The 15357-nt window shown below is 34.6% G+C and overlaps 1 protein-coding gene, 1 long non-coding RNA gene and 2 pseudogenes across 2 annotated transcripts; 2 read left to right on the top strand and 2 right to left on the bottom strand.

The window, feature by feature from the left end:
• Positions 5257 to 5908, bottom strand: LOC110271806. The gene is made up of 2 exons (XR_002362510.1): positions 5745 to 5908; positions 5257 to 5502 (listed from the first exon to the last, which is right to left on the bottom strand). It is a non-coding gene; the product is annotated as an uncharacterized LOC110271806 (long non-coding RNA).
• On the top strand, positions 7757 to 10290 carry LOC107640288 (translation initiation factor IF3-1, mitochondrial-like). Its single transcript, XM_021123647.1, has 7 exons — positions 7757 to 8118; positions 8427 to 8526; positions 8906 to 8976; positions 9374 to 9472; positions 9762 to 9824; positions 10161 to 10229; positions 10279 to 10290. Exons 1-7 carry the CDS (start codon positions 7981 to 7983, stop codon positions 10288 to 10290), a joined length of 552 nt encoding a protein of 183 aa, XP_020979306.1. The 5' UTR covers positions 7757 to 7980.
• Positions 10420 to 13885, top strand: LOC107640289 (annotated as a pseudogene).
• The window catches only part of LOC107640290, a 5961-nt pseudogene continuing 4297 nt past the window's right edge, over positions 13694 to 15357 (bottom strand).

Genomic DNA, 15357 nt, shown 5'->3' on the forward strand with positions numbered 1-15357 from the left:
CCCATGCTCCATCAGCATCAAGATCACTTTTTTATTTATTTATTTAGTTTTTATAAATTATATCTTTAATTATGGAAATACAATATATTTTATGACTGGTGGTTCATAACTTCATATTGCGACTTATTTTATTATGGTGAAAAGTCATGTGCAGTCAATTTTACGTGAAGTTGATAATTGAAAGCTATTAAATAATTTGATTGGTTTGACTATATTTTTGAACTTCACATAAAGTTGACTGCATCTGAATTTCTACCTTTAATTATTTTGTACCAATGAATACCTTAACTGTATAGAGAAATTCTAATTGTCAACCGATTAAATAATAAACACAAAATTAACTAGACATCATAGCTTAACTTTAACCTTAAGAGACATCATTGGTTCATAATTCTTAAACCAAACTTAAAAATTAAAATATATAAAATGTACAATTCTCAATTGAAATACCAACAAAAAAAAAGGTAAATAAATATACACCTACAATATTACAAAAGAAGAAAAGAAAATGAACCTACAAGCTAGATAAGAAATTAAGAATTAATGAACACCATCACCCAACTTCACTCCAAGGTAACAATCCTTGCATTCAAACATATGTGGGAAAGAAGTAGCAAAATGTTCTTTGGGGTTTCCACTACACTGATGCTGAGGTGGAAAATGGTAACAAGGTGGAAAATGGTAACAAGGCTCATGTGCAAGTCCCTAACACAAAATTATCCCAAATTCTATTCTCTAAATTTTTCTTTCTATCTAATAATAGAAGATATAATATATAAAAAATAATTGATGAATTCTTGAAATTAGAAAATGATACTTTATTTGTTACAAAACTAAAAATGAAAAGAAATTGAAGGAATAGATCATAAGTGATTTTTTTTATTCAGTGCTTTTGGAATCATACATTGAAAAGAAAATTTGATTTTGTCATCGATATTTATTTCAGAAATAATAAGATGAGGTCTCTTAAATGTGGTCTTCTAGAAACCAAAATACCAAACGAAAGGTATTTCAGAACCTTAGTCCAAGTGAAGAGTGAGGCAAAAACCCTAGTCCAAGTAAAGAGTGAGGCAAGTCACTAACCGTTGAGGAATGATTCCGAAGCTCTAATGTTTTTGTGTCTATATGTCACCTTTTTTTCTATTAGACAAGTTGATTATCGGCCGTTACCACCTTAACTTTATGCGAGTGATCTCGAAAATATTGCCAGTCCCCACCTTAACTTTATGAGATTGACCTTAACTTTATGCGAGTGATCTCGAAAGTATCGCCAGTCCCCACCTTAACTTTATGAGAGTGATCTCGGAGGAAAACCCATACCGTGAGATTAAATGTGAAGAGTGTTGGGTTTGTTGTGTGGTACTTTGGATTGGAGGTTGTTCAATCCATCTAACAAAAAAATAAAAAGTTTGCAAGTGTTACGTTTTATGGTAATTTCAGTTCCAGGTTATGCCCCATGCCAAAAGTCCCATGTTCTCTGTTTCATCCAATTTGTGATTCCAGATTTACCTTAAACTATCATGTTTCCACAAAGGGGTAAACATGGGATAGTCAGCAGAAAACACTAGAGACAAAAATTGAGTTATTCTTATTTTAAAATGCATAGTATACCAAAGACACTTGAAAGCTTAAACTATGACCCTATGACTATGAGGCATAAATGCTTCACCCCTTGATTTCCATGACTTTCATCACCTTGTAACTTTATGCGAGTGATATCAGGGAAATAATGCGACATGAGATTAGTACTTACAGAAATGCTTCACCCTTTGATTTTCGTGATTTTCATCACCTTGTAACTTTATGCGAGTGATATCGGGAGAATATTGCGGCATGAGATTAGTACTTGTAGAAATGCTTCACCCCTAGAGGCATAAATGCTTCACCTCTTGATTTCCGTGACTTTCATCACCTTGTAACTTTATGCGAGTGATATCAGGAGAATACTACAGCATGAGATTAGTACTTGATTTTCACCTACTTATTTTTTCATGTAAAGAAGAATACATTAAACATAAGATTATGTTACTACTTAATTAAGATTTATCGAGGGACAAATGATAAATAATTATTAGATATTTCCATTTCATATTAAGTGTCTCATTTTAATTTTACACAAGTATTAAGACAATCATTATATTTTATTGAAAGTATAAACAATCAAAAGAAAAAGACAAAATTATCCTAAATTCTATCTTCTAAATTTCCCTTTCTATTTAATAATAGAAGATATCATATATAAAAATTAATTGATGACTTCTTGAAGTTAGAAAATGATACTTTATTTGTAACAAAACTAAAAATGAAAAGAAATGATCACAAGTGATTTTTTTAATAAGTGCTTTTGGAATCATACATTAAAAAGAAAACTTGATTTTGTCATGGATATTTATTTCAAAGATAACAAAATAAGGTCTCTTAAATGTGGTCTTCTAGAAACCAAAATACCAAAGGGAAGGTATTCCAGAACCCTAGTCCAAGTGAAGAGTGAAGCAAATCACTAACCGTTGAGGAATGATTCCGAGACTCTAATGTTTTTGTACCCATATGTCAACTTTTTTTCTATTGGACAAGTTGATTATCGGCCGTCGTCACCTTAACTTTATGCGAGTGATCTCGGAAGTATCACTAGTCACCACCTTAACTTTATGAGAATGATCTCGGAGAAAAACCCGTACCGTGAGATTAAATGTGAAGAGCGTTTGGATTTGTTGTGTGGTACTTAGGATCGGGAGTTTTTCAATCCATCTGACAAAAAAAAAAGTTTGCAAATGCTACATTTCATGATAATTTCAGTTCCAGGTTTTGGCCCATGCCCAAGGTCCCATGTGCTCTGTTTCATCCAATTAGTGATTCCAGATTTACCTTAAACTATCATGTTTCCACAAAGGGGGTAAACATGGGATAGACAAAGAGAAAACACTAGAGACAAAAATTGAGTTATTCTTATTTTAAAATGCATAGTATGCCAAAGACACTTATGACCCTATGACTGAGGCATAAATGCTTCGCCCCTTCATTTCCTTGACTTTCATCACCTTGTAACTTTATAGGAGTGATTTTGGGGGAATACTGCGGCATGAGATTAGTACTTGCAAAAAGATAAAGGCTAAAAACTACTAGATACAAATGAAGACAGATTTAAGATATTTTTGTCCTTGGCACTTTGGAAAAATATCTTCACACGTCACCACGAGTGACAAGCAGCATATGAATGGCATTCAAGAACCATCTAAAATTATACAATAGAGGTTGGTAACTGTTGAGAGATTGTTATGAAACTAGACAATTTTGTTCTCAAGTTTCCTTAATTCGTGCCTTCTTGAAATTTCATGCAAGTGATCCCCACATTCGAGTTCACACCGTCTTGAGACTTCATGCCGGCAATCCCGGAGGGAATTCCGTAACCCGTAACATAAGATTAATGCTTCAACAAATTTAAACCTGCAACCTAGCTAGTGTTCGCCAACAGATTTTGGCCAAAATTATCACACACACTCGTATGGTTTAATTTTGATGCACTATCAAAAATAAAAAGTTTGAACAGGTGTTCAAGTTTGTCTTGCCAAATCATTTGAAGTGTTTTGAGTGAATCACCCAATACCTTGAAAATCTTACCAATAGAAATATGTGGTTGAATGGCAATGTAAGACTCTTACACTGAACTCATAAAAATTAAGTTCAAAATGAAAAGAAAAATAACATATTCAATTCTGATATTACTTTATGTTCTGTCTTTAGAATAGAGCCTCTAAATGCTTGAGGTATTTTTACATGCCACCACAAGTAAAAAGGAGATATCCTAATAACACTCTAAAGCTTAACTAAGAATGCACATCAATCAATGAACCGAGAGATGTTTGTAACTTAAATATTCAGCCACCATGTTTCCTTAATTCTTGCAGTCTTGTAATTTCATGGGGATGATTTCAGAGGAAATTCCAAGTTGCTTTAAAAAAGATATGTATCTAAGATCATTTGTTAGATGAAACAGGCGGACGACACATCTAATGGGAATGTTTATTAACATTACATAGATAGACACACCATGAGATAATGTGAATTATTACAACTATAGGTGCATCAACATAACTAAATATATAGTTAATATTATTTGCAAAAGTGTTTTATCTTGGTGTCAAAATTGTGCACCAACAATGGAACTGTATAATTAACAAGCCATAATAAGATGATGACTATATCAAGAATAGGTAAAGTACCATTAAAATTTATAGGCATAAAACTCCAGGTATATTACATAATTCTGACGACCTTAAAAACAGATTTCTTGCCCAGTCCCAAAATCTATTCAAGATTAATGAATGAGTATATTATACATTTCTTTAATTTGTAATTTCAATGTAAGATTCCAAACATGAGAGACAAAGGAAAGATAACATTTCCCATTAAAAAGAGTGAAAAAAGCTCTTATAAATGCTAAGAAATCTCCTCTAACACTCTTCCATTCATTTCGCTATACCATATACTTTTGTTAACAAAATTTATTTGACCCTATATATCATTGAGGAAAACAAAACAAAGAAGAGATTATCATCACAGCAATATGAACCTGATTTTGGAGTAGCGCCATATAGGGGAACTAATCGTAGTTATCATCATCAGAACCCTTCTTCTTAGGCTTGCGATATGTTTCCTCAACTTGCTTTGCCTTGTGCAAGGTAGTGTCAATTAGCTTGGTAATGTTAGGAACTTGATAATTTTGAGCCACATAAATGCCACAGACTGTCCCTGCTATGAATGAGAAGCAACTCCTGATTATACCCATCAGTACCGGCTCGAGCGATTTCCTGCTGTTTAAATATCCAATATCTGCAAGAATCACTGCCAGAAATCGCCATATCAGATACAATGTCCAAAACAGACTCATTTTTGTTTCTCCAAAGTACATTTACACTAATAAAGCATACAATTCAATTCAGAAAAGAACCCCAACATCTTTACAAAAAAGTAAAGCCGTTGATTGCAACTCATAACACCATCTGAATTTTACCTACACGCTTCAATATTAGAGGTTCAAATCCTGAAGTTGCTTTGTGAGATTTTCACCTTATAATTACCTATTAACAAAACACCTAAACTATCATCCATCAAAATTTAACAAAACCATTCACCATAAGTTCCATACTAATTGGACAAGGACAAACCACAAATGTTTTAGTCCATGCCAACATTGTTTCAACTTCCAAGCATGTACTTCATGGCCGCAAAGGGTCTTCATGGATGCTCTAATCTCAGTTGACAACAAAACCACCACAGCTATATTCCAATACAAAGGCATCTCAAACACTGATCCCTTCTCTTCCTCAACTTCAACTTCCTGCCAGAAATGACTCATCTTTTGCACAGAGTCTCAACAAAAAACTCAGAAGCCTAAACTCTGATCAATACCCTACTCTTGTTCCTCTCAAAGTTGATAGAAACCTCGTCTACACTATTGGTTTAGGCATGAATCCTTGCCCTACGTGTGTCAATGGAACAACACTAGTTGTTTCATTGAACAAAATTTCAGAAAATTATGAACAAAATTAACTCAGCAAACTCCACAAACTCCACAGTAAAACTTAAATCAGTAAACAATAACCTCAGAAAATCCAGCTAATCAGAAAATCAATTTGAAACAAATAACAAGTATTATCAGAAATCAATTGCTAAACCCTAAACCAGCAAGCAGACGCCGAGGAGATGGCTATGAAGTGCGAAACTGTGAACAAAATATTACTTACCGGCGGCGAGGTGGAAGGCGAGCAACGGCGATGACAGAGGACGCGACACCGGCGAACAGAGAGAAGGCGAGCACGGCGATGACAACGATGCGGTGGGGGCTGCGGTGGTCAAACCCGTCGCTGCGGTGGCAATCTGAAAGGGGATGGATCCAAGATGGGAAAAAATTCGAATTTTTGAATTGAGAAAAAAGGAAAAAGGTATTTTAAAAAGAATGGCGGCGGGCTGCGGTGGCTGCGCGATTGGGGGCTGCGGTGGCTTCTATGGTTCTCAGAGAAGAGAGGAGAGGAGATGCGATTGTGAAGAAGAAGAACAAATGGGGGCTGCGTTTGATTTAGGGTTGACTGCTTCAGTTTTGCCGTTTTGTGTTTTTCCTATTTATTTTTTTTTAATTTAAGTGACAAAACGGTGCATTTAGGAGGGTGTATTTCCAAACGAAAACTCTCTAAAAAATCGGACGGTTTTACCGGTTCATCGGTTAACCGCCGGTTCAACCATTTTTTATTGGTTTTTTGTCAGGCAGTTTCTAAGCTTGTTCGGACTGGCTAGCTGACCAATTTTCGGTTAAATCGGTCGGTCCAATTCGGTTTTCAGAACCATGGTATTTAGGCAATGTCTATACTATATAAACTAAATCACAAATACAATGACCATAATCTTAGCCCTATGTAAAACAGAATATAGAAGAGATGCTCTTTGAATCCCTATCTTCCCAAATAACCCTTCCATTTGCATAAATTGAAATAATTTATCAAGCATGAAAAGTATGAAATTCGACTGTACCAGAACATCTTTTTCTTTTCAACTTTCACTCAATCCCAAAAATAAGAAAAATTATACTGTACAATGACTGAACAAACAAAACAAGGAACAAAGAAAAAATCGTACAGTAGCTGAGGATATTGAATTGAATTTGAAAACTTGGGCGAAATTCGGAAATGGATCCTCTCCAATTTTTTCAACACTTGACAAAATACAGTGCAATCTCTCACCTTTGATTTTAATAGTGGGACCAGAAATAAATAAGAGAGAGAATGTGGTGAATGGTTAGATTAAACACTGCACACCATCCAGTTTTTTATTCACTGGAGAGGATCCACTCCCGCGAAATTCCAAAACCCTAAATGCGATGAAGGGAAGAAAGATAGTGACAGAAAAGTTATGCACCGCCCTGTGAATCCCTGAGTGAATCTCTGATAGTCTGATTCAAAACGCACCGTTTTAATCGTGTAATGGTCAAAGGTCAAAACTATTTTTGCTTACGACCCACGTTACTACTATACACTTGGCCAAGTTTGGTTCATGGTGTGCCAACTTATCGGAGGTGCACTATAATACCTTCTCTCTGCTTGACCACCCATGCTCCATCAGCGTAAAGATCACTTTTTCTTTTATTTATTTATTTTTTTATGAATTATATCTTTAATTATGGAAATACAATATATTTTATGATTACTTGATTAGTGGTTCATATGGCGACTTATTTTATTATGGTGAAAATCTAAGTACAATCAACTTCTTGATAGTTGAAAGTCATTAAATAATTGGGAGTCACTTTGATAAAGACGTTTAAAACATCTTTTTGTAAAGATATTTTCTAATAATTAAAATTTAACACATATAATCGATTAAATCGTATTATTTTTGTTAAAATTAGGCCAAACAAATTAATTTGACCGAAAAAATAATGAATTAAATCTTGAACTTGTCTAAATTAATATTATTTTCTATAAAAAATTACTACAATACTCTTATTATAGAAAATGACTAAAAAATATTTTAATAAAAGTATTTTAATCATTTTCTATAATAAAAGTATTGTAGTCATTTTTTATAAAAAATAATATTAATTTAGACCGATTCAAAATTTGATTCATTATTTTTCTTGGTCAAATTAATTTGTGGGCCTAATTTTTATCAAATTTGTTGATGCTGGTAATTTTTATTGATGATCGAATGTGCTGTTGTTGGTAAATCTTCTCCTAAATATACAGAAAAGTAGGTTTTCAACCAAATTCTTTTTGGTTAAGTGTCAGCATATCTTTGTTTGTCACCATATCTATTAGAAGCTCAAACTCTATTTTCTATTTCTGCCATTACTGAACAATAAAGTGACCTCAGTTACAGTTACAGTTACTCTAACACTTCTGATTTTGTTAAGGTAATGGCGTTTTTGCAACGAATCCGAAACAACAAGCTCAAAACAGCTTTCACCCAATTAAAGACCATAGATGTTACATGTGGCTTCCCCATTCTTCATCCATCAATTCCATTCCAAAACCAGGCACTCTTCGGATTCCGCAGCCCTATTGGGCATTCCATGACACACCTCCTCTCGTTTCTAGTAGCGTGAGGTTTTTCGCTGCTCCCATTCAGGTAAATTTTCAAGCATTTGTCTATGCTGGAGGTTATTGTCGAAGCTGTTGTCTTGAATCTTAACAGTGATTGGAATTGGGTTGCTTTTATTAGTTTTGCTATCCATGGTGGGGAGTTTTTAGGTTGATTATTGACTTGTTTCATGGCTGATCAATGTGGGGGGATGTCATTTTTCTGCGTTGTACTTGTGGAGGGTTTTGAATTTTGGTAGCATAGGCCGGGTTATGTTGTGATGGAGTGGGCATTAATGGTTAAATGGTAGTGGTCTTGGATTTGATGATGTCAGTTGATACATTTTGGGATTTCAGTTTCAGAGTAAGTGGAAGAAGGAAGAAGAGGACTCCATTGAAGGGCGACGATTGAATGACCAAATCAAAGCTCAATATGTTAGGCTTGTATTTGACGATGGTACAAATTTCTCATGCTAATGAATGGGGATTTGGTTGTTTTATTTTGTTTTGTTATTATCATATTGGACAGCATTGCATATGTATGTTGAATTTCAAGTCTTACCATCATTCATCTTTTCTTATTCTTAATTGCTTAAATTGAGGAATGTTGATTTATTTTTCATAATGGTTATGCTGCACTAGCTCATTACTATGGGGCTTGCAGTTTAGCTGTTTTGTTTTATCTTTTATGAATGGTAATATGTTTTGGAGTCATACACTCATGCTTAGATGATAGATATCCATGGATCTGCTGTGGATGGAAACATACCAATTAGATATATGTCTGCTTGAAAGATCATCTTTATTTTCTATTTATGACAATATGAAATTCACAGGGAATCATTCAATAATATCAAGGTTTGAAGCACTTGATCGTGCCAGGAAGCTCAAACTTGATTTGGTTGAGGTGATTATTTTTAGTTTATTATTTTCTTTTAGAGTCTTTTCCATTTAACTGATATTTCGATATACTTGCATACTATAGGTGTTGAGTTGAAGTAGGTTACATAATTTGAATGAAAATGTTTACTGAAGGGTTTATTGTTTTTCTGCTATCCTGGGGTCTTTCCAGTGATTATGTCATAATCTGGATTTTGGTAAAGAGTGTGATCATTTTCACCCCCCACCAACAGCATATCCTTGATATTTGGGGCATGTTGTGACCAGTAATAATTTATATACCCATGTGTCATATCTGTCAACTTTGACGCACTAACATTTTTATAGAAATATGAATTAAGAAAGTTACATGAATTACATGAGGTATGACATTTATTATATGAGTGCTTGGTCATGTATTACAGGTTCAGAGGAATGGTAATCCACCTGTTGTAAAAATAATGGACTACCACAAGGAAACATATAAGAAACAAGAAAAGGAAAAGGAGCGTGCTAAAAGCAAGGTGCATTATGCAATGGATTTATGTTTTCAATTTGCTTGTGTAGTTTCTGTAAATTGCTTTTGGTTGGAATTGGATATGAGATTTTTTATTTTCTTTTGATCTTTTGAATTTTCGGTCATACACTAAAACATATGAATCTTTAATTAGCAAATTACTGGTGCTTGAGCTACACTGTACCGTGAAAATGTCAGCAATATGCTCATTCTGCTTTTAAGGCGTGCTTAATGAGTTGCCAAAGACAAATCTTTATGATATGCACTATTGTTAATCAGTTTTCTAACAAATGCAGTCTGAACTGACATTGCGAAAAGGAGAATGTAAGGAAGTGCGGTTTTCTGGAAAAACTGTAAGTGTTTTTTTTTTCCACTTCATCCTTCCTTTTATTTTTTATTTATCCTTTACATATTTAAGCAAGCTTATTTCTTTCAAATCAAAATTATTTGCTGTAGGTCAAATCTGTTAAACATGTATTTTGACTATGTTCCCATTTATAGGCTTGCTGCAATCGGCTTTAAGGCATGCAAATAATCTAGATGGATACATATAATTTGTTTTTTGTGTTTGAGGGGGGTCAATTATTGGGTGTAAGCTTTTTGTATTCTGACTGTGTTCTTGTTGTATCTGGAAGTACAGAGCCTTGAAAAGGATTAAAGAAGTTTGATATTGAATTTTCTGTTGACATTTTCAGGAAATGAAAGACCTGAAGATGAAAGCAGATATGGTTAAAAAGTTGATGGAGAAAGGATATCGTGTGAAGGTACTCTCTTTTTTTCATATATGGAATATGCACTCTGGTTTTGGATTAGGTTACTGCTTAAGGCTTGTGTTTAGGTTCTAGGTTTGAGAAATAATAAAAGAACAAAAAAGAGATAATCTAATAAGATCTTGCTCTTTATCACATCAAATATCACATTAGTCAGTTGCATTAATGACTGAGGATAATAATGATGGCGAAGAAGACATTGACGACGAGGGCAATGGTGATGATGGCTAGGTTAGAGTGCACTTGGTTTCCCTTAACTCGGTTAGGTTAGTACTTACGTGAGTTACTAAGTTTGGGATAGTTTAAGAGAAAATCACCTGTATGTGGTAACTCTAGAGTCATTATTACCATTAGAATAAAACAGTGGTCTAGCATAGTTATGTGTCTGACCAAAAACAAATAGCTTAGTGTGGAGAGTAGATTCTTGACGTTTTTATATGTTTATGACACTGCATAACAACCTTTGAAGCTGTGTTAAAAAAAAAAATAGAGGATTACTGTTATATATTCAGGGAAAAAATGCTTATAACATTTGCGAGTTAGAATTTTGGAAATGGTTTAGTTTCTTGTTAGGACACTAGATACTATTATTATCTTCTTTTCCTATTTTGTTAACCTATAACTCTTCAGGATTCCAATTAACAATTGAGCTTTTAGGTGTGGCTTTTATTGCTGTAATTCTCTTCCTGACTTTGTTCTCTTGGGTTGTGTATGCAGGCCCTTGCCCAGTAACATAAGTTCTTATAAGGTACTATTCTTTGCTATCATGAAACAAATGTTATCAAGTGACTAATGTTTGTCAGTTTTGGTCCTTCATTATATGTAGCTGCAACTTTTCCATTGTAGTGCTATTAGTGATAGTTGAGAGTGCCTTAACTTGTCAACTTTTACTTCGTCTTCATTAGTACTTAGCTTCAGATTCTTAGATGCACTTGTGGATATTGTCACAATCAATAACATAACATTTTAAGATATGGCGCACGGCTAACTTGAATTCTGATCTAAAATGACATTTTACTTATTATTGATTGTGAGCACAGTTCATGTGTGTCGACATATAAGTCCGTTTAGTTGATTTTCATGTCTATGCTTTATGTTAGGCTAACATCAATTTCATGCTTCAAGAGGCATTGTTCTAATTCACGGTTACTTGACCTTTATGAGGCATGCGTCTCAAAGCATTGCACATAATTGTCTCAAATTCCTAAATATTTCAAGGGATCTTCAGATGAGTTCATTGATGCCAACATTCAACTCGCATTGGCTGTTGTGAAAAAGCTCCAGGAGAAACAGGAGACCCGAGCTTGCTTAGTAAGAAGACGCATTATTTTCGTCCCATCCTTACTTAGAAGAAATATTTATTTTCATGAATAAATTTTTACCTTCTGTTTTTCTGGAGAAGATCTTATGATATATGTTCCCGGTTGTAGGTCTTCCCTGATAAACCAGAAAAGCGCAGAGCCTCCGAGTTGTTCAAATCAGCTCTGGATTCGGTAATGAAAATACACTTATTATGATTTTTTCCCATCTTTCTCATGGATTTATCTTATTTTCCTGCATCTTTCTTATTTTGAAGTGTCATTTTTGTTGTGCATTCAGATTGATGGCATTACCATTGGTTCCTTAGATGATGTCCCTGCTGGACCTATGACTTCATTTTTCCGATCCGTTAGGAACACCCTTGATTTTGATTTTGAAGATGAAAATGAAGGCTTATTCTTTGGGGAAAATGGCATTAGGATATTGTACTAAGTCAATAATTTTTTCCAAATTATCATGTTCGAAACTTAGGGATGAGAGAATGTATCAAAAATTCAAAATTAATAATAATGCATGATGACTTGATACCTGAACTGCAGATAGATGGAAGTCTAATGAGCCTCCATCACTCTACATATTCCTTAACTGCAGTATGCGTGAACTTGCAAATATAGAGAAGTATGTGGTATGGTGTCTCTGCCTTTTGAATGTTTCTTGAACCTCTTTTCACTTTTAATATTTGATGTGCTTATGAAATTTCGCTATTCCTTATTTGCATTGGCTTGTTGTTGGCTTATTCATTCAGAAAATATTTAGTTTTTTTCTTTGGTGATAATATGCAATGGAATATAAAGCTTGAATCCTTTCATTTGATTTTGGGACAGCATGTAACACTCTTTTTTGTATACTATTTTCTTCCAACTCTAGATTTTGTTGGCCTTTGTTGGCTGTATAAGCAATTCTTAATTATTAGCTATTGAACAGGTTATATTTCTGACTTGTTTCATGTAGGTGGCAGTTACTTTAATGTATTTTATATATTGTTACCCGTTGAATTTTGCAGGAAAAATTTGCTGTGTGCCTGTGTCTACACTAACACTTCTATTTAATCTTGAACTAGACACACTACAGTATATCCTCTTTATATATACATGTTGCGGTGCTAAATCCATAATTTTAATATAATTATTTTTGACAGAAAGTTAGTATTGCATTTACAGTGCTGATTTAGGCCTTTTGGGCTTCCCTCCCAAAGATTTGCATTACCGCTTCCTTTCACAATTTACTCCATTATTCTACATTAGAATCAAAGAGTATTCAAAGGTGCCTCTTCTTTATTGAATTGTTTTTACCTGATCATTTTCTCAAATAATTGGTATTGATTGTTTTCTTTTTATGTTTTTAAGACAGTTGCAATAGCACCTTATATTGTCAATTACAGTGGAGCAGTGTTCCGCCAGTATCCAGGTATGGCTATATGGTATTTTGATCTTAGTATATAACTGGTGCACAAAATTGTTACTTCATGGTTTGTGGTTCAGGTCCTTGGCAGGTGATGCTTAAGCAAGCAGATGGTTCTTACACTTGCATAGCGGAAAGCGCAACCCGCTTCACCCTTGGTGAAGTAAATACATGATCTTCAACTCTTTTCACTTTTTAAACTGTAAACACTTTGTTATTAACTTTTAAACTGATGTAGGCCAAAGAAGAGTTGTTGAGTCTTGGGACTTCAAGAAGAGGAGGGAAGCTCTCCAGAATTTCTTCGAAGAGGCTACAAGGTGTTCTATTTTGTTAGTTTATCAGTCTATGTTTTTGTTTATGCTTGTTGCTTGTTTGTTGGCGTGTCTCTTATTCACAGATAAGGCCATAAGGGTGCTTTTCTTCAGCTTATTTTGCCAAAATACTGTATAAGAAAGCCAGGTTTCACATATTTGGATAAAATTTAGAAATAATCAGGATTTTGCCAGTTTTAAGCTTTTTTATTTTGTTGGAGCTGAAGATAGTAGCTTATAAGAAAATCAAATTTTAGTTTTTTCAATTATAAAGAAACTTTTGTCAAACATGCCTGAAATCTTTTACCTGCCTCATTTGATATTGCAGGCAAGCACATGGTTGGAAGAAGATTTTGATTTGGAAGCATCTTCTGCATGGAGGAGCTGATCACTACACTGTAAAACTACTATAAGAGATTCTCTCTGTTTTTTTTTTTTAAATTTAAATGTAAGTTTTATGTAATATTCCCAATTTTCTGTTCAGTTTGAAACCAATGTGACCCATTTGTGGCATTTATAGTTGAATTGTTGCAAACAAATATCAGATGGAATTTCCAAACCCAATTGTATCAAATCAAATTGTGGGAATCCACCAAGGTATATCAGCAATTAGTTTGATAAAAGATTAAAGAAACCCATCATATCCCTGAAAAGACCATTAATCTCTCTATCTTGCGGAATTGATTTGGAACCTCTCATACTTAGAATAAAATAGTTTGCTCTAACCAGATCATGTTTGCTTCAAACATGAGAGGATTTAACTATGTAGTCCCATAGTTTGATTTGCTAACATGCATAATAAATAGATGATGATTTGAAATGTAATTGTATTTATGCAATCTGCACAAGCAATACTATAGTCTTCATTTCTTGTGACTATCACCATTTAAACTTTTTATCTTTTGTTTATAATTATGACAAGAACTTGATATTGCCATATTAGTTGTAACGTTTCTCCTCTGATATACTAGGAAGCCTAAGCTTATATTGGTGCAGATTTTTTGCCAAAATTTTACATGCCAGACTTTGTTAGCTAACATGTTTACAGCACTTTACAAATGCAAGAAGTCTTACACTGAGAGACTGCAATTGGTCCTCGTTTCTACAAACAGAAAAGAAAAAGATAGAGGTCACTTTGGACCATAATGACTGAAGTCAGGTTCAGATGGTTTTTGAATTCTTCCTAGACTAGTGGAACTACCTGCTTCACGAAGCCTATGACCGTGAAGTACATTCGCGGCAAAGCGTGAAGCATACATGGTTGTGGCAAAGCTAGATGAACTTGAGGAACGTTTAACCAAGGCCTTTGCAGAATCACCACCACTGTCATCAGAATCATAATAATACTCTTCCTCCTGCCTTCTTTGCATGGTGTGTTTCCTCCTCATATACCTCCTCCACGCGGCTTGAATGTAGATAGCGGCCCATGTCCTCCATTGCTGTGAGTAGAACCTGAAGGTATGCTGAACCTGCCTACTATGAATGTATCTAAACTGCGAAGCGACAAACTTAAGCTCCTCGGCTTCCAATGCGAATGCCTCGACCTCATTTATGGCCTTCACTGTCCTAGTAGATGATGGCAAGTTTGCTGCAGCTTTTGGATCTAGTGCCCATGTTAGTAGCTCCTCACCACAGAAGTCTCCTTCTTTGAGAAGCCCTCTGTTAAAGAATCCACTCCTTCCACCATCTGTGGTGACACTCTCTAGGCGTCCACGGATGATGAAGAGCATCTCGTTGACAGGGTCTCCTTCCCTAACTATGTCAGTGCCCTCTGTGTACAGAGTAGGTTTCAGTCGCTCGCATATAGCATCGAGCAGGCGTTCCTCCATGTTAGCAAAGAGAGGAACCTGAGTATACATATCCCATGCACAGGAAGACCAATGAGAAAATGAAGATAAATTCTTAGATTCTGAATTATTTATAACATAACATATCTCAAAAAGCACAAGTTAGTATTCTTAAGACTCACCCTTTTAACCAGATTCAAACAAAGATGCCGTTTGATATCTCTCCTTAAATCTTTTGGAAGGCTCTTCATCAAGCTTTCTTCATCCACGCCTCGGGTATTCAGCCACTTGTATTGATCATAG

Source organism: Arachis ipaensis, chromosome B05, assembly GCF_000816755.2.
Source record: "Arachis ipaensis cultivar K30076 chromosome B05, Araip1.1, whole genome shotgun sequence".
Taxonomy (NCBI): domain Eukaryota; kingdom Viridiplantae; phylum Streptophyta; class Magnoliopsida; order Fabales; family Fabaceae; genus Arachis; species Arachis ipaensis.